The sequence below is a fragment of the Dunckerocampus dactyliophorus genome, chromosome 4 (assembly GCF_027744805.1).
Source record: "Dunckerocampus dactyliophorus isolate RoL2022-P2 chromosome 4, RoL_Ddac_1.1, whole genome shotgun sequence".
NCBI lineage: Eukaryota > Metazoa > Chordata > Actinopteri > Syngnathiformes > Syngnathidae > Dunckerocampus > Dunckerocampus dactyliophorus.
The window spans coordinates 12,667,750-12,694,326 of record NC_072822.1 but is presented as its reverse complement, the minus strand read 5'-3'; the positions used below and the strand labels follow the sequence as shown (position 1 = coordinate 12,694,326).

Sequence of the window (26,577 nt, the reverse complement as noted above, 5' to 3'; positions counted from 1 at the left end):
CCACTAAGGATGTACATAGTCTAATCTGATTTGTTAAGCTTAGTTCACACGCGACTAAACGTCAAATGTTTTTTTTTAATTCAATGGGAATCCCCATAAATAAACAGATCTCATTTGAGACATTTTTCACCTCAAAGAAAAAGGCTAAAACACTCAGATAAACTAATAAAAATCATAGGTATGCAACAACAGTACCTTAGTTTATTTACTGACACGGAAAGCAAGATGAACAAAACCCAACCTTGGTATATCACGCATCAGAAAAGTGCGCATAAAATAGGAACATCATGGCAACATGCCAAAACTCTCAGACAGCAGCCTCATTTTTTGGATTAAAATTCACTGATGGGCTATAAAATGAAGTTTCCTGTTTTAAACGATATGTTGGTTGATATGTGAGATGTAAGAAGCTGATTACACAAGTTGCACTTCATCATCTTTCACCTTTCCAAAATACCTCCACACTTTGGATGCTTTTTTTTAAGTAGCCCTTCTGAACCGATAGGTCTGTCAATGCTGCCCATCCACTCTTTTATTTGCATAAAACTAGTGGATACAAATAATAATTAACAAGCAATACATTTTGCTTGAACTCTCTTCTAAATTGCAGTGTAAGAAATGAATAACCAAAACATACTTACTTACATTCAGCTGTATGACCTGTTTTTATACCCAAAAGTAGCCATGATTGGTATTTAACTTCACCTTAGAAGACTGTATATTGCATACATCTCGGTACATAGTGAAGGTGGGTGTGTGCGAGTCGAGACAGAAAGAACCCTGCGGCTCTCACCCCGATGTTTATGTTACGCTCTATTAAATTAGCATGAGTCCAATATTAAAATAATAACATTTACCTCCACAATAAATGCATTGGCTTCCAAAATCAATACCTCTGTGCTATAATGCCAAAGTATTATTACAAATAATAAGAGCAAAGTTGTAGCATTATATTGGGTATTAGATTTTTTTGTAAGGAAAAAAAAGGCATGATGCACATATTATAGATTAAATAATTGTGTTTCAAATGTCACTGAATCCCATGAGAGTTAATAGTGTTACATTGTTAATGTGATTGTTTTATGTTTCGGTTTTGTGTGTGTGCGTGTGTGTTGGTGTGGTGAAGGTTTGGTAGGATGACAAAACAACAATCACTAAAAAGAACAAAACATACACTTCAACAGAATTACATTAGAAAATATTTTAAGATTTCAAATCATTCATTAATTCAGCCTCTTTTTTACTCAGGGAGGACCAGTTGAAAAAGCAAGCTCTCTTTCCTAGTGACACCCTGACTACAAGAAAATCATTAAAACAATATACGTAGATGCAAATTGTAAACATGAAACAATTAAAAACAACAATTCAAAAAGGTACATGCATATTCAAAATGCATCATACCTTTCCGTATGATGCAGTGCAGTTCTACGCTGCTGCATAAATACAACTGCCATAACAGTTAAATGAAGATAGTGTCAATTAAAATCAATCATTGTGGAACGTTCAAAATCACTCTTGCATTGAATGTCATTCAATTTGTACAGTTGTTCCAAATGCTGCGGCTGATAAACGTATGTACATTATACTGTCAAATTTGTCACTATTCACAAAGCAGACCAATTATGGTGAATCCTCAAAAGGAAAAAGTGGTCTGCACTTCAAATCAGTGAGAGGAATAAAATAATAAAATCAATATCTGAGGTACACAAATGAATTAGATACTTAAAATGACCTAAAATGTTGCAGTTGAGTGATGACTGGATCATCTTTTCGTTGAAAGCGCTTGGCCTAAAGGCGAGAACACAATGATGATGATGATGATGATGGGAACCACACAACTCAATTGTTAAGGCCCCTGTCATGTCGTCCATGGTTATATTGGATAAGGCACTCAGTCTCCATTCAGAGCATGAATCAATGGGTCCTGATTAGATTTTGGGGCGTTTATTGTGCTGTTTTTGTTTGTTATGACATCTTCCCTCGCTTTGTGAGGTCTACATGCTCCTTGGCGACAAAGGTGTTACCTTCTCTGATTGAGGAAAAGCGAAATGGGGGAGAGAAGAACTGGGAAGGGGGGTTGAAGGACCATGCAAGCGCTGCAAGGCTTCTTGTTGTGTTGCATTGTGTTCGGCGATACAATCCAGTACAGTACAGTACAATGCATCTGTAGACAAACCGGGGTAAGGATACACTTTGGGAAATAAAATTAATCATCACTAAGCTTAAATGATAATACATTATTTTGCTCTGCAATTGTATTCTATTCAGCAACAGAATGGGGAATCGGATCAAGATGACAGAAAAGAAAGACCATTTACAAGTAAAGAGTAATTATTATAGCGGAGATTGCAGGTCAGAATGACCATTTTTCAAGTGTTTCATGTAAAATGCTCTCAAAATGTATCAGAAATCACCACGTCTCTCACTTGGACAAAGAGTTTCAGAGAGATATTCCTTACATATTGTAAGGAATGTTCTACCAAAAGTAGTTTTTGACTCGAATGGCACTCAGCAGTATAGTGCAGAAGGCTTGCCAGTTTGGATCAGCACCCAATTGAATACATTCATGGACGCACACTTCCTCTGTATATTCTTGAAATATGTCATTAAGATTAATTTATTAATTCACTTACAAATTAAGGCAACTGTAAACTCCCCCAAAAAGGGTTCGCCTCTTGGCTCATGCCCCACCGCTTTACTAGCACTTTTCTATTGCACAATAGGGCTCAGCTCTACTTGCCAGTTTGGGGTGGTCACTTTTCTGATTCAAAATAAAACTACAGTAAATTCTCCCCCCCCCCCCACCCCCCACCCCCCCCCACCACCACCACCACCACCACCACTACCACCACCACCAAAAAAGAGCCTGAATGAGACTGATTGGAGGAGAACGAGGGTCCACTGCAGCCAAGAGGAGACTGTGGAGTATTATACTGCAGCATCCAGATCTAAGTGTAAGCTAACCTGAGCATGTATTTTTACTTTTGCTATTTGCAGCCCGTTATCCTCAAATGTTACAATGATGAGATCTGTTTTACCAACGAGTGACCAGTTGGTGTCATCCATAAGTTATCTACTGTAATTGTTGTGAACCCCCATGACCAGGTACAAGAACTACTAACTAGTCATACTCACTTTTGACAATGGAAATGTGTCAGTAGCGAGTAACAGCCATTTTGAGCAGAACTGATATTCTGTGGAAATCAGTCTAGGTAAAATCTTCTAGGCGGATATAACAACAAAAGACTACATTTCAGCTAAGCACTTGCTAGTAAACAGCAATAAATGTGATAAAGGGGCCAGGGGAGGAATTCAATAAGCCTACATCTAAACACAGCCAGAGCATCTGCCTTAATGATAGATATTCTAGTCTAAAAAGGTTACTTCAACTGCCAATGTCAGCTTTTAATTGAGGCTGCAAGTTGAATAATTAATCTTTTTCCCAGAGATCAGCGGGTGGAGTAGATGAGCTGATGGTTCGGAGTGGAGAGAAAGCGATGCAGAGGAAACACGTCAAGGATCGGCACCATTCTGCTCTGACCCAAAACACAACACAGTCAGAGATTGATGTTGTGAACATACCAACACATTGGTAACCAGCCTTTGTGCTGTGTTTGTCCAGAAGGGACTACAGAAAACCACCTTTCAACCACTGAACCCCAACAAAAGAGTGTAAAAAAAATGGCAACCCCCAAAAAACAGATGACATGAGAAACAAAGAAAGCAATGTGATATCGCTGAATGTGTTGTTGTTGGGGCACAAAGCAAATGAGAAGGAGGAAGAGCAAACGAGGAAGTATCAACGTATTTTTAATGTTTCTATCAGCCTGCCCCCGCTCATTCAACCTTTTTTATTTTTATTGCTGCTCTCCTTCTTCTTCTGTAGGTATTTCAGTTGGAGGCGTCTCCTTAGATCTGTGCCTTTTATTGCTGACTGCTGCAAATCTTTTGAGGCCGACTACAAAAGCAAGCTGGCGGTAAACTTCCCCCCTGGAGGAGGGAAAGAAGAGCACTGTTCTATTGGGATCACTCCTCTCTGGGGGAATCTCCTCCATGACACTGTCTGATCTGAGGAAGCCATTCCCCCATCGACCCCCCTGCCTCCCTCGCTTCAGACCGGCCCCTGTGCACACACACATATACATCGGCAACTGTGAAAGTGCAAAGTGTATCTGCCATGACAACCTTTCAATCGATTTCAATTGGGCCAAAGTCAGGGTGGTGTTTTATAATGTTGCATTTGCCATACGGTACATCTCAACCTTCTAAGTATTCAGGTTCGAGCCTATCCCTGCTGAGCTAGGGAAAAAGGCAGCTGCATGATAGACTGGGTAAAGTCAGTTATAGGTTCATTAAATAATGCCAGTACACTTGGTGAAAAACTACAATACCAATGACAAAGAATTGCATGCAGCTTAGCACAGAACAAATCAAACTACAGTCAAATGTACCTGTGTACCTGAATGTACAATTTGGAATTTGACCGATATTTTCAGGAAAATGCTTCTAAAGTCAACACAAAAATCCATTGTTTGAATTGTTATCAAAAATGCCAGGAGACCTAGCAAAACCTTGGGAAATCACACACGCCTTTTTTGTGTGGTTACCACTGATGGCAAGATAAAACAACGTCATAATGCCCATACAACAGCAAATATAATTATTATACAGTAAGCTGGCAAAAAGAATAAAAGAAGAATGGGATGGACAGAATTTTCAGAACTGATTGATTGCATTTAGTCAATGTGAAGAGATTCACCTCCCAAGCACAAGCCGTGTTCCCATCTCTGCACATTTGCCACTGTCACCCATCAAAGTTATAGGTGACATATGTTAGTTTAACTGTTAAACGGAATTGCCTTCTTTTTACACTTGTATGAGAAATACAAATATGCGGTGATAAAAGTTTGAAATGGAACAGATTATTTCTAATTTCATTATTTCTTAGGGGTAAAACTGTTTCGAAATTGAATAAATCAAAGATACGTCAGCAGACCATGTTATTGTACTTGTACATGATGGTAGCCATTGTATTGCAATGGCACTGTGCCCCTATACAGTCCTGGTCAACTATAAATACTATCTCTCACTCCGATCATCCTTGCGTTTGTCTAAATGCACCTCCTCTCCATTGTTGATGTGACGCTGGGCTCGACATTGCTGATGTGGCGAATTGTTGGCGGAGAGATGCCTCTGTCAGGAATGTGCTCATCCTCTCGCTCTGGCCACCCTCTTATACATAAAATATCAAACATCTGAGGGACAATATGCTGACCTGCTGTGACCTCCACACATGCGTCTGCACACAGGAGACACACACACACACACACACACACACTGACTGGAAAACAGACATGCACAAATGAATGCAGGCATACGCTGACACACGCACGCTGACACACGCACGCATACACACATGCACACACACACGTGCACGTACACACACACTCAGAGAGCTTCAGTCTGCTCACATCCCCCCATTTGTACGTGCCTTGACTTTTTCCCATCAGCACCGTATCCCTCACATGATGTATTTGCGACATCTGGCGGCACTCACTATATTCATGGGTATGCCGATGCCATGTGGGTCGAATACAGCGAGAAAAAGGGTGGGGAGGGGCAAAATGAAAAAAAGAGCAGGATAGAGTGGAACAGGAACAGTCGGTAAATTCACTGAGGAGTAAAGCGGCGTAAAGCCGAAAAACGCACCGATTTCCACAGCAAAAGACTTGGATACCCCCTAGTGGGCACCCGGCAATCTGGTACTCTAGCATTGGTAGGGTGTTGTGGGGTTGAAGGGTTACACTGGGATACCATGAATCCATAGGAGTCAGAGGTCAGCCTTCTTGAGTTGCAGTGACATCATGACAATGGGACACTTCTCCAACCTCCGAATCCCAAGCTGATCCATTCTGCCCAGGCTCAGGCACCAGGCCCCTCTTTTCCCACACATTCACATCCTTTGCCAGACAGGGAGAGAAGGGAGCAGCAGAGAGAGAGGGTTGAATGTGAAGACCTCACCCCCAGCACCCCCTCTATTCCATCTCCCTCTCTCTTTTCTTTCAGGGGCTAGATTAGAGAGATGGCTTAATTCTGTCTAATTATCCGCCCTTACCCTCTCCCTGCTTCTCACACTCTTTTTCTTCTTGTCCCTCTCTCCCTTCCCCCAAATCTCTATGTGTGGATACTAATTAGCTGATGTGAATTGTATGCACTATACAAACAGACTGGGCAATTATGTTGGAAAAAATGATATTCCTGCCTTTTAAAGGAAAACAGCACTTTTTGGGGGGATTTTCCACAAATCATCCACAATCCTTATGTGAGGCATGAACACATCTCTCTCTTCTGTGCATTCTAAAGATATAAAAACAGCTAAAAAGAGGCAGCTAAGAATGCATGTAATGGGACGCACATATTAGACGCCTATAAAGCCTTCTGAAAAAACCTCCAAAAACCGCCAACAAGGCTTTATTTACATAATGTGACCCTGCACTGTCACCCTGAAGAACTACGTAACTTGCGCAGTGACACCTCACCACACCACACCGGCTAGCTACTAGCCGGCTAGCAACTACCTTCACCATACACTTGCCCGCAGCGCATCAGTGCCGTGCTCACAATGTCTCAGGCCACTCCCGAAAGGTAATGCTAGATATTGGAGCTGCCACCATTACTGCTGTGTTTTTGTTTTTGAGTTTGTAAAACTTAACGCTAGGTGTAGCATTGTGTATCAACCATACCAGTAGGCAATGGAGTAATAGCTTGAACTGTATTAAAACACTAATCAATACTTTACCCGCTTTATGTACATAACAATTCTGTTTGTATAATGCCATGCACGTATGCATTACATAAGCAGAAATCACATTAATGAGACCATACACTTGTGCTGAAAGTGCTAATTAGTCGCTGAGCTGAGGGTGAGGAAACTCGGCGAAGATCCCAGTGACTTGAACCATTGTTTCTTAATCCCTCCACACAGTCATAATTCATTCCATCACGGACGGCCATGACACAAGCAACAAGCGACATCTCCCTCGCCGTCTTTTTCTGCACCTCTTTTTCACCCCAATGTTTTTCCTTTTCGCTTGTGAGATTTAACCGCGATCATAGGAAAATGTGCAAGCGAGGGATGTCTGCCTCGGGACCCAGCTGTCAGGACACTTTGACAGCTTCATTTGTGGTGTCACAGGCTTGAGCTTTCCTGTCACTGATAGCAAACGCCACTGAACACAGATTTGCCCCTCCCTCTAAAAATAAAGAAATAAATATGTTGGTAACAGTATAGCCAAGTGAGGCTGTTTGCTGCATCTGCTGTGAACTTGTTCGCCTCCACCCTCTTCCCTGCTCCACTGCAGTGATGTATCAACACCCCTGGGCCTGATCCCTTTGTAAAATGCTCCATGGTACGCACACCATAGCAACAACAACAATAATACTTCGTACATCAGTAGTCCCAGAAACTACTCTGTTGTTGCCTTGAACACATCAGTAGAAAGGAGATATGCTTTAAAGCAGCGCCGTTCAGAGGTAAGGCAGAGCAGTTACTCTAGCTAACGTTAGGATGTGTGTTTATTATTTTATCATTTCAGGGATGATGAATTTGATCAACCAATGAGAAATCAGCAGTGGTTTATATCAACTCTGTGGAATTGGCTCAGTGCCGGCTGACGCGGTAAACCAGAAATACGGTCGTCCCTGATTTATCCCGGCTAAATGGTTCCAGACCAGACCGTGATAAATGAATTTCCGTGATACAGGATTCAATGTCAATATGGTATAAACGTTCATAGTTAGACCTGTTTGTGACTTTCTAAATAAGGTTTTTAACATTATTAGAGCCCTGTAGACATGAAATAACACACCTATAGTCGCCGTTACGCTCCAATTATTCATTGTTTACATCACATTGCAGCACAACTCTTATGCTGCAGGGACTTGAGACGGCTGTTAGCTAGCAAGCTAGTGAGCTAATCAGTTAGCCTCAGATTTATGTCTTCTAAACTTCACTCTATCATATCGTACAAGCCATCGCTGACTTCATGACTTCATGCAAGGTAATGTGTCATCAATGTTTTGTGTCATTACTGCCGCCTAGTGACCAGAATACTACATATCACTTCAATTTCAATATCTTTTAACTAATAGTCTACCACAAAACTGCTATCATTCATTCATTTCTGAAAAATCGTGATATAGCGAGGGAGCGATAATCGGCAGCTATTGCAAGGGACGACTGTAGTTCTATGTAATATCTGCTTTTGCCAATTGAAAAACAGTACTGTAATTGCTTTTTGTATTACAACTTTCAAGGCTATAAAGATTATACGCTCAAACAACTGAAAATACGGCAAAATATAGCATAGCGCGTTTATTGCAAAGTACGTATCTAGAGGGTTAAAATTTTTGTTTAACCCATAATTGCAAAGAATATAGACATTTTCATGTACAATCTCTTAAATGAATTCACTATTGTTCACATATACTAACCGCTGGTGGTGTTCTTATATTTTTGAGGGGCAAAAAGTGTAGCCAAGGAGGGGTAGCACCTTTACCTTAGCAATTTATTGCACGTCCTCAGGTTCTCTGATTGCGGCAGGGTTTTCCACTTAACCATCAGCCATATGACCATCACACCAACAGCTTTTGAAGGAGCTTTGCATCCCCTCCAACAGAGAATAAACGTCGCGGGCCCAACATTTTCGCTCAGTGCATCCAAGAATGAGGACGTATATTAGACCGTGTCAACAAAATGAGGGGGCAGGAAAAGAATTACCTTGAAAGTGTTGCAGGAGGGGCTGTTGAAGCCGCTTTCAACTTGCACTATACTTGGCTACATGTGTAAAGTATTGTATGGAGAGAGTGAGAGAGCACTAGTAACGATTGACCTTGAGAGGAAGACATAGAGGGAGGGTTAAACCTCCAACTTCCAGTCTCTTATTATTAGTTTGTGTAATATGCACAGAATGGAAAGGTAGCAGTATGACGGATAGTAAAGGATAGAGCAAATGCAAAGTGAGGCTGACCTTGAACAGCAGTGAGGGGCAGCGGGTAATAAGAGGGGTTCTTTTAAGGCCTTGAGGAGGACTAACACTAACTGCCAAACTAACTGATTTTGTGGGTCACACTGGCTCTGTAGCAAAAATGTCAGAGACAGGAAAATTGAGTATCAACACTTACTTATTATTGCCAGTGGCATTCTTATAGATTGGCATGTTACAGTACAACATGTCAAACAATACCACTCTGTGTTTAGTTTTCTGCAAAGGGTAGAGCAGTTTCCATAATGTCATCGGAGACAGACAGCATCTAAAAAAAGATGCTTCAACCCGAGACAGGTCATGCATTAAAGGAAATCTATCAAAAAAGGTAATGTCTCTGGTGGAAAATTTAATCAAAAATGTCATTCTTTAAAGTCTTTGCAAAAAAATGGCACAACACCAGTTTTTAAGAAAATGAATGTATTCCTGAAAAATCTAATTTACTTTAGAAACAGAATTCCAATCATCAGCAATGAGGTTTCATTCTGTTCTAACACCTATGTTTTTTTTATTTGTCTTACATTAACACAAGCAGCTGTCACATGAAGGCCATGCTTGTAACATACACAAAGGTGAATTGTGCAGCTGGATGAAGCTGGGACAACTTGTCACTATCTTCATGTGGCTGCTTTGCATGCTCTCTTTGTGAAAGAGGCTATAATTTAACAGCTAATTTGGCCAACCGATTTTGATGTAGTGACCACGGTTGGCAACACGGTCAACGCTTTTTAAAAAACAGTAACAGTGATTGGTTTATTATCTTCTCTGCACCATCTTGTAAGACTTAAAGGTCCCGTTTTTATGCAAAATATATTTTTTAATGATGTTATAACAGTAATATGTGTCCCTATAGCCTGGTTTCGAGCACCAAACATGAGAAAAATCTATTATCTCCGTTCGCTTGTTTGCTCTTCTTTTGAGAGAGCACTCAATGGTTGGTTTTGAACTTCCAGGTTTTTATGACATCATCAGCAAAAAAACAAAAAAAACCCTCCTTCCTAATGGACATGATAGCACCTCTGGCCCGCCCTTACCTTGATAAGCCCGCCCCGTGTACACACCCACCACTTCACAGAGGACAGCTTTGTAAAACAGCAGGCTTTCCTACACATGCCTGGAACCCAGTCTGCTACAGGCAGGACTACGTTTTATCACTTTGTTCCTCTTCAGCGAATAGGCTAACCCAGCATGATGTTGCTGTTAAAATATGATTGGAATGTTAGCACTGTAGCTTGATGCTAAGCATTGCTAATGTGTTGTCAATGCAGCATCATGATCGTAAACCAAAGCTAGAACAAAACTATAGTGGAGTTGGCACACACACACACACACACACACACACACACACACACTTTCAACACCAACAAATGTGCTTAGCCATCGAGATCATAGTTAAGTTCCCGCTTTTGAAACAACCACTGAGGTGGTGAGAGGCCTTGCAGTCAGTCAACAAAGACTGAGGCTGAGAAAAGCCAAAGCACGATGGTGCTTCTGAGATATGAGAGTGGCAAGCAAGAGCAGGCAGTATTGCCAACTTAGCAAATGTGTTGCTATATTTAGTGAGTATTCAGGTCCCTCTAGTGAAAAAAAGCGACGAGCAACAAATCTAGCAACTTTTCTTATGTTATTGTATACTTGTTATTGTATACTGACGTAAAAGCACATATCATTGTTAACTATTCTCACCGACCAGCAGGTGTTGCGGTAGGCCCATCCCCCATCCCAAAGCACCACTCACAGGGGGCCCAATCCTTGAGAGCAGCATCGCACAGGCATAGCAGTCCCTCCCAGCCTGCAGTCAGAGCAGGAGATGTTCACCCTTCCAAGTCCAGACTACTAAGGAATCGCGCCACGCCCATGAAGCCACCACTGAAGTTCATTTGCACTTCAAAACATATTTGTCTTGTTTTTCGGGTTTTTACTCACTTTTTGTCTCTCCCACAACGTTTTCTCTCTTACAATTACATGCACATATGTCATGTCCAATTATGCAAATTAAATGACGACGTACTTTAGCAACTTCTTGTGACTTTTAGGACAGCCAGTAGCTACATTCTTTACTGAGGAGAGGCAACACTGAGTGCAGGTAAATAATATAAGTAAGAGCCCAAAGAGGCAAGTGGAAGAGACAAGTGGAAAGGCAAGACAACCAGAGAGAAAGGTTGAGTGCAAGCACACACTTACCATTAGCCACAGATTGGCAGCTTACTTGGTCACCACATTTACAGCATTTGCTGATCTTGCTAGCTTAGAGTGTACTTAGGGTTGGATAAAGAACACCATATTAAATCAGTGATTGATGGGGGCTAATAATATGGGTTTCATGGGGCAACCCTTGAGTGTTGTGTTAATAATAAATATGCAGTGCTGGAGCTACTGTGGTGTTATAAAATTATATAAGAAAATGTGTACATTACAAGCTGCTTGAACATGCACAAACCCCTACAGCAAAACAACAAAAATACTGTAAAATATGGTGGACATGCAACACGGAAAATGCTATATTTTGTTGGACAAACAATATACTCAAAACATTGATTAATTATACACAATTTCAATTAACCTAAAATATACAGCACAAGTATGAGGAACAGTGAAGAATGATGTAAGACTACAGATAAGCGTATGAATAGATGGACGGGACCATACCATTTGCATTCTGGTGAGCGTCTCCCTTAGTTATTTGCCCAGTTGATCCTCCTGCTTTCCAGCCAAGCCTTCTGCTTCGTGTTCTGTTTTTATTTTGTACTTTGTTCTATGGTGCCATAATCTCAGTTAGTTTTTCTCCTGCACCATCACCCTTGGTTTGTTTATTGCCATTTCCTGTGTTGCTACTTTGTTTTATTAAAAGACTTTAACTTACACCAGCTCCCGACTTTACATCTGGGGTCCAACACACAACAGAAAATAACAAATACATTTCTCTGCTTTTTTTTTTTTTATCTGGATCTGTACCAAAATTGAATGGTTCCTTGTTCAACTCCACTCCTTTGCAAAACTGATCAGGAATTGGTAGTTTTTGTGCAGTTCTGCTAACTAACAATCCACTTTCTACCGCTTATCCGAGGTCGGGTCGCGGTGGCAGCAGCCTAAGCTGGGAAGCCTAGACTTCCCTCTCCCTGGCAACTTTGTCCAGCTGCTCCCGGCGGATCCCGAGGCGTTCCCAGGCCAGTTGAGAGACTTAGGGCGTATTCCGCCCAAGTGGCTCAACCATCTCAGTCTTTGTGCTCAACATGCAACTCAACAAAACCTAAATTCCCCAAACAGAATTGAACAGAACTTTGACGGTGGTTATCAACTTATTTTGTCAAGTCCGATTTTCGGCTTTGTGGTAAGTGCGTATTAATTATTATGGAGCACTAGTAGTTCTCAAAAGATTAGGACTGCTAAAAGCAACAACTTTCTTTTTTCACGTTATATTTTCATGAAATATTTTCAAAAGCTGTATCTTGTGACCACTAGATGACAGTGGTTTGTGTGTGATGTGTTTTGTGGCGACCTTTTTAATTTTTTTCTTGTACAATTTGTTTCTCGCTATAATAAAACAAGTGTTTTATTGCAGTTGATTGATGCCTCAGAGCACTTATTCCTCCAGCAAATATTGTAATATAAGAAGACTAACGGGCTGAGTACTCACACAAGGACTGCTGTGACATTTAGATCTGCTAACATCGTCCATAATTATTAATACTTCATATTGCATTTTATTCCTGGTGCTCGCCTCAAAATGTGAGCATATCTAGTAGAAAATATCTCGCTTATAGATGGATAATATCATCAGGGAATGCTCTTTAAAAAAAAAAAAAAAACGTCCCATGTCCCCTTGGGAACCTCGTAGAATCTCAATAAATGGTGACACCATCTCCGAATTAGTTGAACAGTGAAACAGTGGCACTTTCACAGCCGATTTTAAGATGAAAGCTTGGACATAACCTGATCCCGACCAGGTTATGAGTTTAAACCCAAGATACCGTGGTGAAACAGCTGCTTTAAAAGAGGGCTACCTTCGCTGAACACACAAGTCCGGCTTGCTCCTCAACACAGATCGCTAACCCCCTAAACTCGCTTCGCAGAATATGCCCATAGTCTGCGTGCTAACTTAGAAATGGGTATCAAAACACTGCAGCTTGCCTTGAAAACATGTACATGAAGTACATGTAAATCCTGTAAGATATTAGACATATTTCATTGAGATTGATATTATAGGGATTTTAACAAGCAAACTAACAGGTGATACCAAATGAGAGCTGTTTCGGAGCTTTTCTTTCTATCAAACACATACAAGTGTCTTGGAGAGATGTAACCCTGGCAAAAAAAGTGAGTCAAAGGTTGGGAAAGTTAGTACGAAATGCTTTGTCAATTTGAATGTAGATGGGGATTGTTAAGAAATATAATAAATAAAATATTTCATCAAGTTGATTTAAATACAAAAAAATATATGAATTTTGCCTTTTTCCGTTTAAAAAAATATGATTCCCAAAACAGGTCTCATATTTAGTGCTGCCTTGTGTAATCTACATAAGGTATAGAAAGAAACAACAGAAAAAAAGGGTTGGTGTTTTCTATTGACATTCAAAAGACAGGGGACATGCTCAGGTGAGAAGTGTACAACATAAAGAGAGGTTGATTCAAGCTGCCGTTTTTGGCTGTCTATGTATTTGTCAAGCCAAGTGTCAAGACAAGTGCACCCCTGTGCTTACCTGTAATGGCAACAGCAGCACAAGCTATTTCACTTCAGGGGGAAAAAGGGGACTCTGAGTAGGTCTGAGTGTCAGCATGTGATTGCATGTGTGTTAGACACAAGAGAAAGGACGATAAAGACGGAGGCGGAGGAAAAAGTGAAAACAAGTGTAGAGGGAGCTTGTGAACAAAAGAAGAGTTCTTCCAGTGTAAAGATGACCACATTAGAATACAAATCCAGTTCCTCCGACACTCCGGCCACTTAAAAAGCCCCTCAAGTCAAGTGTCAACTATTATGTGCCATCAGTGGTGACACAGGGTCACAGAATGGGACAGCTGAGGTCACCCTCTCTCTCTCCACACGCACCATTAAACAGTCCCACAAGGTGCAAAGAGGACCTGCTGTCATTTGGATGCAAAAATCGGCTTTGCAAAGACAAGACATGGTACCTTACAGAGGTTGTATCGTTCACTCATACAGCGTGTTACATTATGATTGAAAAGTCAATATTTGCATTTAAACATTGTACGTATGCAGTCAGCGATAACACTTGGCAACATGCTCACATATAATATGCTTCACTTGTTTGCTGTTAAACCAGATCAATAATGATGGCTGTTAATTATGATATATTTTTATTAATAGTCAACGCATTAGCAGCCCTGGACCACCACAGGCGAGATTGATTGTACCATCAGTCAGAATTATGGGAAAACCGGAAGGCTGCCAATCAGCACTGCGTGAGCGTGTTGTTGGTTTGTGCCAGTGCATGCGCACATGAACATGTTTGCTGGGATGTGTGTATATGAGTACTGGGCTGACAGCTGGGCTTGTTCAAGAGGCTTACTGAGCATTCTGCCTGTTTGGGAATCAACAAGCACACAGTCAATCTAAAACCTGTGTCAACAGCATAGTACAAAGGATGTAAACAGCCTGAGTCAACATGCTTTAGTTCACATATGACTGCAGGGAGCCTCTAATGTATAACGTGGTATTAGAGACAAAAGAATTTTCACATCATAATTGCATTGGTCTTAGGTCAAAATGTTAAATAAGTTAGAGACAGTGTGTATAGGAGCTACGGGGATTGTGTCAAATATGAGTGTGTGTGAGTAGACAAGCGTGTCAGTCCATCAGCATGTCGGCGTCACAGCTCTTCACTAAATCCCAGATTAACAGTGACAGGCAGAGATCCCTCTAATTATCTCTTCCTGGACCGCATGCAAATCAGGAAACCGAGCAGAGTGCTGTGATTGGCCAGGGCCAGCCTGCGCACTACCAACAGTCTAATGTGCCTGACGACACTATACAACTTCATGATGTACCACCAAAACAGGCTCTCGCCATCACATGGCCTCACACATGCACACGCACACTCAGTAACATGGCTATACAGTAGTTGCCTCTATATCAAACTGCAAGAGGACAGAGAAGCTCACTGTCGGGACCAAGACCGGTACCACAATCACTATCTCTAAATGTTGCATCACACAGCGGGTGTCTATTGGTTGAGATGAAGTAGCTGAATGCTTATGCTGTAACAAATAGAGTAATAAGGAAGGAGGAGGAATCATGACAAGTTTTGCACTATACAATACAATAGTACTTTAAGTAACGTGCGCATTGCTGCACAGGTGTGTTCGACAAAAATGGTGACTTAGACCCAATATTTAAATAATATCGTCGTCCTTTGTTTACCACGGTTAATTGATTCCAGACCCGACATCGATAAGTGAATTCCCTCAAAGTAGATTTCGACATCAATAAATGGTATATTTCCGTAGTTAGGAGCATAGAAAACCTGTTTATAACTTTTTTTTCTGTTATAACTTTCTGAATACATGTTTTCCCATTATTAGAGCCCGTTATACATGAAATAACAACCCTATAGTCACCTTTACACTGTTGTGATGTCCGACCATGTTGTGTCGGACATGCCATGGCTGACTACATGCAGTGTGCAGGTAATCTAATCTAATGTCATGTAACATTACTGATGCCTAGTGACCAGAATATTACATATAACTTGTTTTTCAATATTTTTTTACTATAAATAGGCCATAGTCAACCACAAAACAGCAGCCATTTATTAACTAAGTTTAGAAAAACTGCAATAGAGGGAGCGATGTTCAAACCACAATGTAGCGAGGGACGACTCTATACAGTATATTGTATCACAGCTATGTATTGTATGTAACATTACTTTTTTTAATATATATTTCAGCAGCAATAAAACACTGTTTTCCAAAAAAGTAGTGCATGAAAACACACAGTACCTGAAATGTAAATCTATCTTTTCACAGCCATCAGTGTATGCTCCGTAAAGCAGATTTGTCCAAAATGTCCAAGTGATGGGCATATGTGTACATGAAATAAGGGCTTTTTATGATGTACAGACATTTACCAGCTGAGAATATATTCCTCTGATCTTATAACGATGTGTAGCAAGGGAAACATGTCGCAAAGTTGGCAATGTCATCAAAGCAATGCATTTATTTTGTTTTTTTGCATTTTACGTTGAAATCTACATAATTCATTGTTTAATGGATCATTTAGTCACAATTTTTTTTTTACCTACAGTATATGCATCACCCTCTACTGGTAGCAGTAGTAAATACAATAACAGACACACAACAGAGCACCGATAGATTACTGTAATACACCACAAGGACACAGAACAGAATGCGTGGTCATACGCTGTTAAAGAAAAAACATACAAAATTGCATTTCTGCGAAAGAGCGAGTCGGCGAAAGGTGAACTACGATGTAGCCAGGGAACACTGTAATCCCAAAATGTGTAAAACTATGTTTTCTACCAATGACACTTCATTCATTTTTTAATATAATCTGGAGGAAAGATGGAAGATGAAAACTTGAAACCTTCTACTTGACTTAGAAAAGAGGATGGTTGAAATAATCTAAATAGGCCATGGTTGTGCTGAATTGTGATTGTGAAGGTTTGTGTAGTGAGCAATACATCAGATGTACAGTAGTTTGGCATTTGCATTGGTGTCCACTTCAAAATTCAAACAAGATAGATTCCCTCCACCACAGTCACTCGAGAGTGTGACATAGTTTGTTCTACTGTGTAGAATGCTGTTTTTATCTTTATAATTCCAAACCCCTGAGTGTATTTGAGGAGCCTTGGGACTTGCCATTTTTAATCAGGAACTGTTGGGCTTTGTCTTGTACCCTGTTCCATCCAGCATCTCTATTCATCCTTTGAGGGCTTTGTGGTAGATTAAATGGCATTTTCATTTAGCTCTTCCTCTCTGCAGAAATTCATCCATCCACACATGGAAGTCGAATTGCCCCAGAGGTGGCTTGTTTATGCTGTGAAAAGTCTCTGAAAATTCCAATATTTACAGCGATTGACTTTACACACATGACAGGCAATCCTGTTGAGAGGTTTGCTGCATGGTATAATCACACTGCACTTACAACTCTGCCAAGGAACAGTGAAATTTCATGCAACTACTGCAAAGCCCAAAGGAGTGCAGATGGAAGGAATACAATGCTTACAACATGGGTCGGCTAGAAATAGATTGGAATAAGATTGTAGAAACCACAAATACCTATGTTAAATCTAATTAATCAATTAAATAACATTACTGTGCAGAGACATCAATAGGATTACAGTGAGCCGCTAAACTCGACGGCCCCTGAAGTTGTGCAATGGATTCAATCCAAGTGTAAAATGTGTCAAATCCATTTACACAATAGAATTTTTAAGCAAAGTGTGTTTTGACAAAGGCTGTGCACTGCAAAAAGTGAAACCTCAGCAAGATTAAATATCTGAAATTGAAAAAGAACAAAGATTAAATATCTGAAATAGAAACAGATCAAAAACAATGGACTATTCAAAATGTCTGAAACAAACCACTTCTTTAAGCGGTCTCAATCTGTACCAGGCACTGGCTGATGACGTTCACACTTGACTAAACAAACTGCATTAGCAGAGGAATTGCATCAGACGTTGCTTAAACCTCACCAAACCTTACATATGTGAACACAACCTAAAAGATCTTGTACAGTAACACAAAGTGACCACAGAAAATACAGTGGTGAACCTTCATGATAAATGCCTCATGCTTCCATAATGGTTTCACCATGACCACTCTCTGAGAAGACAGATTTGCTTTGACCCTCCAGCTCGTTTTTAGCAGGTTGAGACAAATATTTCACAAAGCATCCTACTGAGGCCTGAAGGTAAGAGGAGGTTGAGAAATAAATATGACAAAGGGGAAGGGCAGACGCTGAGTAGAGTTGGGGGTGGTGGTGGATGGGGGAGAAGGTGTGGCCTCTGCTTGCCTGGCTGACAGTTGACTCTGCTGGATGTGACTTTCACAGTCTGCTGGTGGTTTGTGTGGAAGCCATCACATCTGTGACTGGCCATATGATTAATGAGCCTCTCAGATTGTCTGTACAGTTTGAAGAGGGGGCATGGCCTTATCCCAGGCATTTGCCTTTGAAGCAAACCTCCAAATATGGCACTGAAATATAAGAGCGAACATGCAAAGACATATGCATAAAAGTGTGTACAAGACTTGGTGCGCCACTGATGTGTGTGCCACCTGCTTACATTAAATGACAACCTCAATGTGACAGTCTTGTCCAGGGATAGCGAAGACAAAACACTTCATGTATAGGCAAGCGGACAAAGGATGTATTCTGTCTCCACCAACACAAACTCCCAGTCTGAGCTGTCAGTCAGTGAAGAGGACACACAGAAGGGGATGGAGGAGACAAGAAAGACTTCCTCAATGACACATCACACACTCCTGATTTTCAAAAGTGACAAGTCTTTTGAATTTCTGCCCTCGCAAAACGGAGAGGCTGTTGATGGCTTCTTGTTTCTCTGGCAGCCATTAAATATCACTCTGGTTAACCTTGAGGCTCTTTGCAACCAACCAACACTCGGCCAATAAACTGCTGAAATGATAAGCACCGTCCTTTAAGTCAAATGATTGATACCAGCATACTATGGCTTACATCACAGGGTTCAAATGACCTTACAGTAAAAACTAGGGATGTCGCAGATGTGATAATGCATATACCATAAATTACAGTGTATAAGCCGCACCGGTGTATAAGCCACACCCACTAAATTTAGAGGGAAAAAAAAGATATATATATATATATATATGTATATATATATATATATATATACAGTATATATATATTTATATATATATAGGCCACACGTGTCCACGTCATAAAATGACATATTGTGGCACGCACAAGTCCGTGAGGACCAGGCAGCTATGTATTTGACAGGAGCCTATCATCAGCTATGAGAAGCCCAAAAGAGACCAGAGGGAGGCTGACGTCACTGCAGCACTCCAGTGAATGGTTGCTCAAACAATGCTTTACGTGAAAACTTTAAAAATAGTTGTTTTTTTTCATTTGGCGTGTTAAGTTGCTATTTGATGAGTATAGTGGTTCTTTTTTAGATGACACCGTGAGTCAAACTTATTTTCTTATACTGTTATACAGTATATAATGACCTCCTGCAATTTCCAATGGGTTGAAAAGCTTGTTGTGAGTGCACTGATAGCTTGTGATTGGCTCCTGCCAAAGAAAGAGCTACCATTTTCTCACTGACTCGTGAGTGGCACAGTATTTAAACATTTAGTAGAAGTTCTGAAGTAAAGGAGATGCCACGAGATTAGAATTTAGCCATAAAATAGCCGCACTTCTGTATAAGCTGCAGGGTTCAAGGTTTAAGAAAAAAGTAGTGGCTTATACACCAGACTTTACGGTAGCTGCATCGACCATTAAATAAGGAAAACAATGGCTGATGAGGGCCAGTGAAGTAATGTCGAGATCACTTGCCATTTGAGTCTATGGAGTACAGGCCAAACTGCTATTATGCAAAACTGACATTTTAATAATGTTGTACCAGTAATGTGTCCCTAAAGCCTGTTTATGAGCACCAAATGTGAGAAAAAAAATCCATCATGTGGCTCACTTGTTTTCTCCACTTTTGAGACAAGTGCTCAAACAGACAGTTTTGAAGTTCCAGGTTTTCATGACGTCATGAAGGAAAAATCTCCTTCCTTTTTACTGTACGTCCACTACTGCTTCAAAAAGGACCGCTTTGTGTAAAAAATAAATAAATAAATAAAAAATAATTGAGTATAGCCGAGTATAAAGATGCCCCCGTTTGCACTGACAAGTGAACTTTTATACTAAACCAAACGTAGGATATTGTTGACCCATGCTCATGAAAATGGGAAATGCAGACAGAATAGCCTCAAAACACAAAACTATAGATCTGTCATTTTCGTCTCATCTAAATGCTCAAACTGCGTAAGTGCCCAATTATTCAATAATCACATTAAATATAGATGACAAACATTACAAAGCCTGCTCTGTTGCATAATAAAGGTGTAAAAGTAACATATGAAGGCAGGGTGGTGAGGGGCTGCATTCTACATTAACACAAGACTATGACAACACATACCTTCTCCTATTTAAAACAAATATCTCTAGAAATAAACCTGTGTTCCAGCAGAGCGATACAATCTAGTAGCACAAATATGGACCGCTCATGTCATCTGTAGGCGGTCTTCATCCGCATGTGTAAACTACTGTGGAATATATACACAACACTGGAGAAGCAGCAGCGGACAGTGATATGAACTGAGAAAATAACGCCAAGCGATTGAGAGGTCTGACTTATTTGTGGGCAACACTTTTACTCCTTTGAACGCATATTGTTTTGAAAAGCAAAAGGCTTAAATTAAGAGACCCCGGCAACTAGTCGGAACTACTTTCCTCCACAACAAAAAACAACCAGAACTCGGCTCACAGGACAACATGGGAGAAGTCACTGTTGATGCACTATGCTGTTCATGGGGATGTCTTAGAACTTTGTGTCTAAAAATCCAAACTATCCCTTTAACATTATGGAATTGGACATTAAAGGAGCTATAGAGTAAATCCTGTCATACGACACCCCAAGAAGCACGCACTTGTCCATTCTGTGACGTATAAAGTAATCCCGCTATTCAACATCTACCCAGAAGAACACTATGACATATTTGTTTTTATTTTGTTCTCTGAGAAAAAGGGCCCGCCATATGGCAGCGCCCCGGAACAGATGGCGTTTGCCCACTTCCTGAAAGCACAAGCGTCTATCGTGGCAATTTAAGGAGCTGCTCAAGCACAAGAATGCCACAGACTCACTTTTTTCCACAAAACTGCTATTGTTATGGGACGGAGGGACAATAGGAAAGAGCAGACAATGCAGTTGTGATGGTGTTCAGTACTTACAGTGGAGGTAAGTTAATAAACTAGCAAATAAATATTGACGATACATAAAACATACTCAAACAATAATATGAGACTGTTCCATGTATAAGAATAATACACATACCCTGCCCTGTGCTCTTTAGCTCCAGACAAGTGTTAGAAAGGTTAAGCATGAATGTCCTTGGATGTATGATGGAGTGGAGGAGGTGCCCTGTGACACATGTAGCTTCATCTCTCATCTCATAGTTGGCTATTTCTTATCAAAAACCTAACACTTTGACACACACAAGGAAAGTGGTTAAAGTCACCTTGGCATTTGAAAGACTCTAGTATCTCTAGTACACACACTGTTTCTCAGAATGCAATAAATGGTGGCATTTGAGGTTTATAGAGGCACAAGGCCTTGTAATATTAGTGTTCACTAAAGAATAGGCTCAAGTTCTGGATGAAAATCAAATGATTCAGTTGATTCACTTAGTCCTTAGTTGCTGTAACAAATGAGGGCCCTGGAGGACCTTCAATTTGTACAAGGTGAGATGTCATCAACAAAAAATGTTTATGCTAGTTTAGAAATAATTTCAACTTTGTAGTTTGTAGAGATTATAAAAGAAATGAGCAAATATCCATCACAAGGACTGGCGTAAGTCAATGAAATGTCATATTCAGCAAGAGGTCCTTGACTACCTGATCAACTGAATGGTGTACAGTCTACACAAAACTCTGTCAAGAACAGGGGTCAGCAACCCGCGGTTCCAGAGCCGCATGTGGCTCTTCAGCCTCCTTGTTGCGTCTCCCTTCGCCGAGCGTGGTCATATTTTAACACCGAAGTAGGGGAAATATGCATTTTTTTTAAATGAAGGTGAAATATCCAACTCACCACAAGTCCGTGAATGCATCTAGACTGTGTTCTGACTGCTGATTGGATGAGCAAGAGAGAAAGAGGTAGGCTAGTGTATGTAGCAACGTGATTAACAGGAGCATAGCAATATGTTTTATAACGAGATGCGAGCTGTAGCTATGTGCTCGGAGCCTATGACACGCTAATCGCAGAGGTGGTGACTCCAGGAGAGGCAGATAGTGTGCCGCGGCAGCTGATTATAGACTCACCGCTATTTCACGTCCTTAAATATTCAAGTTTTAGGTGTATTAACATTTTGGTTTGACCAAGAACACTATTATTGTTAAATAGTAAAACTAATAATCAATAATGCAAATTTCCTAAGAATTGTGGACGCAGTGTAAGAGTTAAAGTCACAGTCCACAAATTGGGGCTAAGATTTTGTTTGCATTCATCACGTTGTCACGTTGTCAATGGATCTGATGTTCCCGCACAGCAACACAAATAGTAGTTCACACTGATGACACACGATGCTGTAATCAATTTGTCACCAATGCTTGAGTTTCTTACAGTAAAGTGAACTTTTACATGGAGGATTACGAGCAGTATGTGTAATTTTGCCTTGTATTTTTGCTGTTTCTTAAGGGAAGGTTCTTACTCCAATCATATTTCACTACATTCAGGGCCACTCAGTAAGCCACCCAGCTACAGGCAGCCAATCCACCATCCATTTTGTCAGAAAACAAGCCGTCTAAGAAAGTTAGTCCACCCACAAGCCATCTATCTACACACTCACACAGCCGGTGTAGCAGGAAGCCAGGTCAGCCCAGTCAGCCGGGCTACCCTGGGGGTCCTGGGGTGGCATTAATCAGTCTGGTTTCTGCTGAAAAGCTCAATCTGTGGATGATGGATGAGCCATCATGCTGAGGGAACTGAAGTGACGGGTGACAAAGAAGGACACACACACCTGAATAAATCCACTCTCCATCCTGTCTAACCCCGACGCTCCACAGTCAAGGTAGCTAGGTGAAAGTGTGTGTGCGTGTGTGTGTGTGTAGGGATAAGTGTCTCAGCATGTGTCCTGCTCCGCTAATGAAGTCATCTGAACAGTGATTTAACAGCCCCGGTGCAAAAGCCTAACACCCTTAACTCATAGCCTTGCTCTATTAGAATGTGATATAAACCCTGGGCACAATAACCGTCCTGCCACTGTAACAATATATAGGAGGGCACTGGCCAATGGACCACACTTCTAACTCACACAGTCAAGGGAGCAAATTATTAGCTCTGTGTAGGGAAGGGAAGTCATTCAAGGTGACTAAAACTTGTAAGATATAAAATATCACGCATCACAAGGAATATCATTTAGTAGGGTTTCTTTGTCAAGACCACTTAAAATACAGTTAAATCTGATGAAACACAATCCATTCCTGGAAGTTTTTTGACCACTGAACTGTCAATTATTTTATTATTATTTATTATTATTTTATCGCCATATGAATTAATGTAAATTTAATTAATCGGTTTGACTGTCAAACTACCGCCATCTTAAAACATGTATTACCTTTGCAGGCAATGTCTTATGTAACATTTTAATATTACTAACTGTCATATAGTATAAAGACTACCTAACCACTGTACAATGAAACTAAGTAAAACAAAAAAGTAAAACTAGTCAACCTTTGAAGATGTCTGAAGAACATGTAATTGACAGGGAATGTGACATTTGTGACATTTTAATGGCAATAACTGATAATCGCATGTGGGGAAGTCAGCTGGGATAGGCTCCAGCATACCCCCGCGACCCTAAAGAGGAGAAGTGGTATAGAAAATGGATGGATGGATGGATGGATGGATGGATGGATGGATGGATGGATGGATGGATGGATGGATGGATGGATGGATGGATGGATGGATGGATGGATGGATGGATGGATGGGTGGATGAATGGATGGATGGATTGATGGATGGGTGGGTATCTTTTAGATGCTCACTGAGCTGGCGTCTCACAACGAGGTCTTGCATCAGGCAAATTTATTCAAATTTAGGTTGAACAAATAAATACAAATTGTATCACTTGTTGAAGTTCCACTGCCGCATTTGTTATAACGCCTCTAAAAATACAGTTGTAACCCCATGGTAAATAAGTCTATGTTTACGAAGAAAGAAGGACTATTATCTGCACACACTGATCAGAGAATCATTTGACATCAATGTGTTATGACCTCCCCTTTGGAGCTATTATGAAGTTGGAAATGTATCAAATACAGACTTTGACAGCTTACATGATATACGCCATGAAACTACTTTCCCTGCTCTGTGAGAATGTTTCTGGCAGAACTGAAACCGTTCTCCAAATCCTCCATGAAATCTGCTCCTCCGGCCCAACAAAGACATGCTAATGAACCAAATGACAGCACCATAGACACTTTCGATAGAGTGAGATTAGGTTGAGTTCAGTTCAACAAATAGAGTCAATGTTTTAAGATGGAGCAGAACACACTGCATGGCGTAGGAGAATGTACAGTAATTGTATGTGATTGTCAAGAAGGGAGCGACCTAAAGAAGACAAAGCTCATCACAACACAGCACATAGCTGCACACTTCACCCTTATTAGACCTGTGTCCTTGGCAGATGCAGAGCTTGCCCTTTGTTAGCAAGGTGTGTGTATGTGTGTTTTACAATAGCGGTGATTTAGAATGGATTGGGCGTAGGCTTGGAGACAAGGTGCAGTAGCCCCCATGGCTCCCTGATAGCTGGCAGCGTGACAGCTGGGAATGGAGAGCAGGGAACAGCCTGAAGTATTGCCATCTAATATGTGTCACATACCTGCATAAATATTTATGTCTGTTTCAGAGCAAGAACAGGAGAGGACAAGGGGGGTGAGGAGGAGGATGCGACACCGTCAGTGGACTTGGGTGAAGTCAATCAGGTGACACCAAGATCCAAGCTAGCAACGTCCCAACAAGTTTGTCTGATGGCGTATCACATTTCAACCATGCGGCATATACTTTATTTCGGCTTGCAAAGCAATGGTTTACAATGGTAAACCATGATTTTGTTTTCCTTTCCATTGTAGGGTGGTTATATAGCAGCTCCTTCAGTTAAATAACCTGACGTCATGCCAGTGTGACACAGTTCAACCCACTAAAATTGTTTTTGGTTTCCTTATAGTATGGAAGTGCAAGTGTAGTATGGATTTTTACCAATAAAACTACAGCAACATATCTATCTTCATCTTACCACTGTGCATACAGTATGTGGCTATGGACACAGTATGGGTCTGTTGGTACCCTGCACAAAAATGTGTACTTGTACCAAATGATACAAGTGGAACACTGGTGGAAACAAAGCTTTACTGAAACGGAACTTTAATCGCAAAATGCGCAAAAAGTTCCGTCAAAGGTCTTCTCACTGCTCATCTGACAAAAATTTAACTTAAAAAAATACTCCAAAACAACCAGGACACAATGAAATGCATTAGTCAGAATGAGTCAACAACAATGGAGAAGAACTAGGGTCTTCGGTATTTGCTTTTTGGCATGTGTTGACATTAAAGAGTCCAAGCAGCAGCAAGAAAACGGGCCACCGCAGCAAAGTGGGAACTATGGCGTAAGCTAACAGTAGTTTGAGTGCTACTTTTTGTCATTTTTATCTGTGTATCCTCAAAATGTCTTGATGATGAAATTCTTTGGTGAATGACTAACCAGCAGTAGTTAACCTCACCTGTATGGTCTCAGCTTGTCACGCATAAAAATCTAATTGAAATTACTACCTCAAAGTATATCAAGTGACTGTGTTGAGCCTTGCAGGTACCATGCAGTGAAAAAGGGCCCAAAGTTGTGCGTGATAAAAGCTAAATAAAAGCTAAATAAATAAAAAGCTAAATAAATTTGATGCTTACTAAAAATGAAGTCTAACCTCAGCCTGATCATTTATACTATACATACACACACTATGGCTCTTCGGTGTCTTACCTGTTGGCCAACAGAGTTTTAAAGGTGACTTGACACATGTCTTGATATGCTGGCAGCAACCTTGGCCAGTCCCACGGCCATTCAACCAAAGCACCCTGTAGATGTATGAGCATACCACACTATTATATATGAATCAGGGTTAGTAGCATCACTGTATTATTGCTCAAGATGAGACCCACTAACAAGGAAGGGAGGGGTCCAAAGAGCTGACCACCAACACCAGGCCATCTATCATGTCCACAGAATATGCTTTTCTTTTTATTCCAATAAGACAGCAATTAATTTATAAATCTATTTGAGAGGATGCAGTCATTATTTATAGAAATATAAATGAATTTGAGGGAGGGAGTCGTTAGTCATCCTATTATTTATTCTTCTGCTTTTGTTACTCTTTTCCAAGCTGCAATGCCATAGCAACACAACCTATTCGCCTCCTCTTTTTTTTCTCAAAAACAACATTGACACACTTCGAAACGAGTGCCAGATTATGGAAGCAAATAAAAATCTGATTGCCAAAATGTCACTCCTGACCCCAGGCGGAGCTTTATTGACAAAAGGAGAACTCCACTTGCTCGCTCCATCTATCCACCCATCCTCTGATCTTTATTCGTAGGAGATTGATGGAGGTGAATTCCCCCCACTCCTGCCTCCATTCTATTTGATAAACTACATAGGTACCTAAAGTGGAGAAGCTGCGTTAATCATTCTCTTAATAAGCCAAGCTATTCGGCCTCCTGTAATGAACTGAAAACACGATTCTTTAAATGTCTTGATACATA

General features: G+C 40.7%; 1 protein-coding gene across 5 annotated transcripts in view; it reads right to left on the bottom strand.

Annotated features, from left to right (window-relative positions):
- kiaa0825 (KIAA0825 ortholog) overlaps positions 1-26,577 on the bottom strand; it is a 155,620-nt gene that overhangs the window by 68,065 nt on the left and 60,978 nt on the right. For all 5 annotated transcript variants that reach the window (XM_054773813.1, XM_054773811.1, XM_054773816.1 and 2 more), the window contains one exon: positions 25,799-25,893. In XM_054773813.1, coding sequence (XP_054629788.1) covers positions 25,799-25,893 — 95 coding nt within the window. The remainder of the gene's footprint in view (positions 1-25,798; positions 25,894-26,577) is intronic.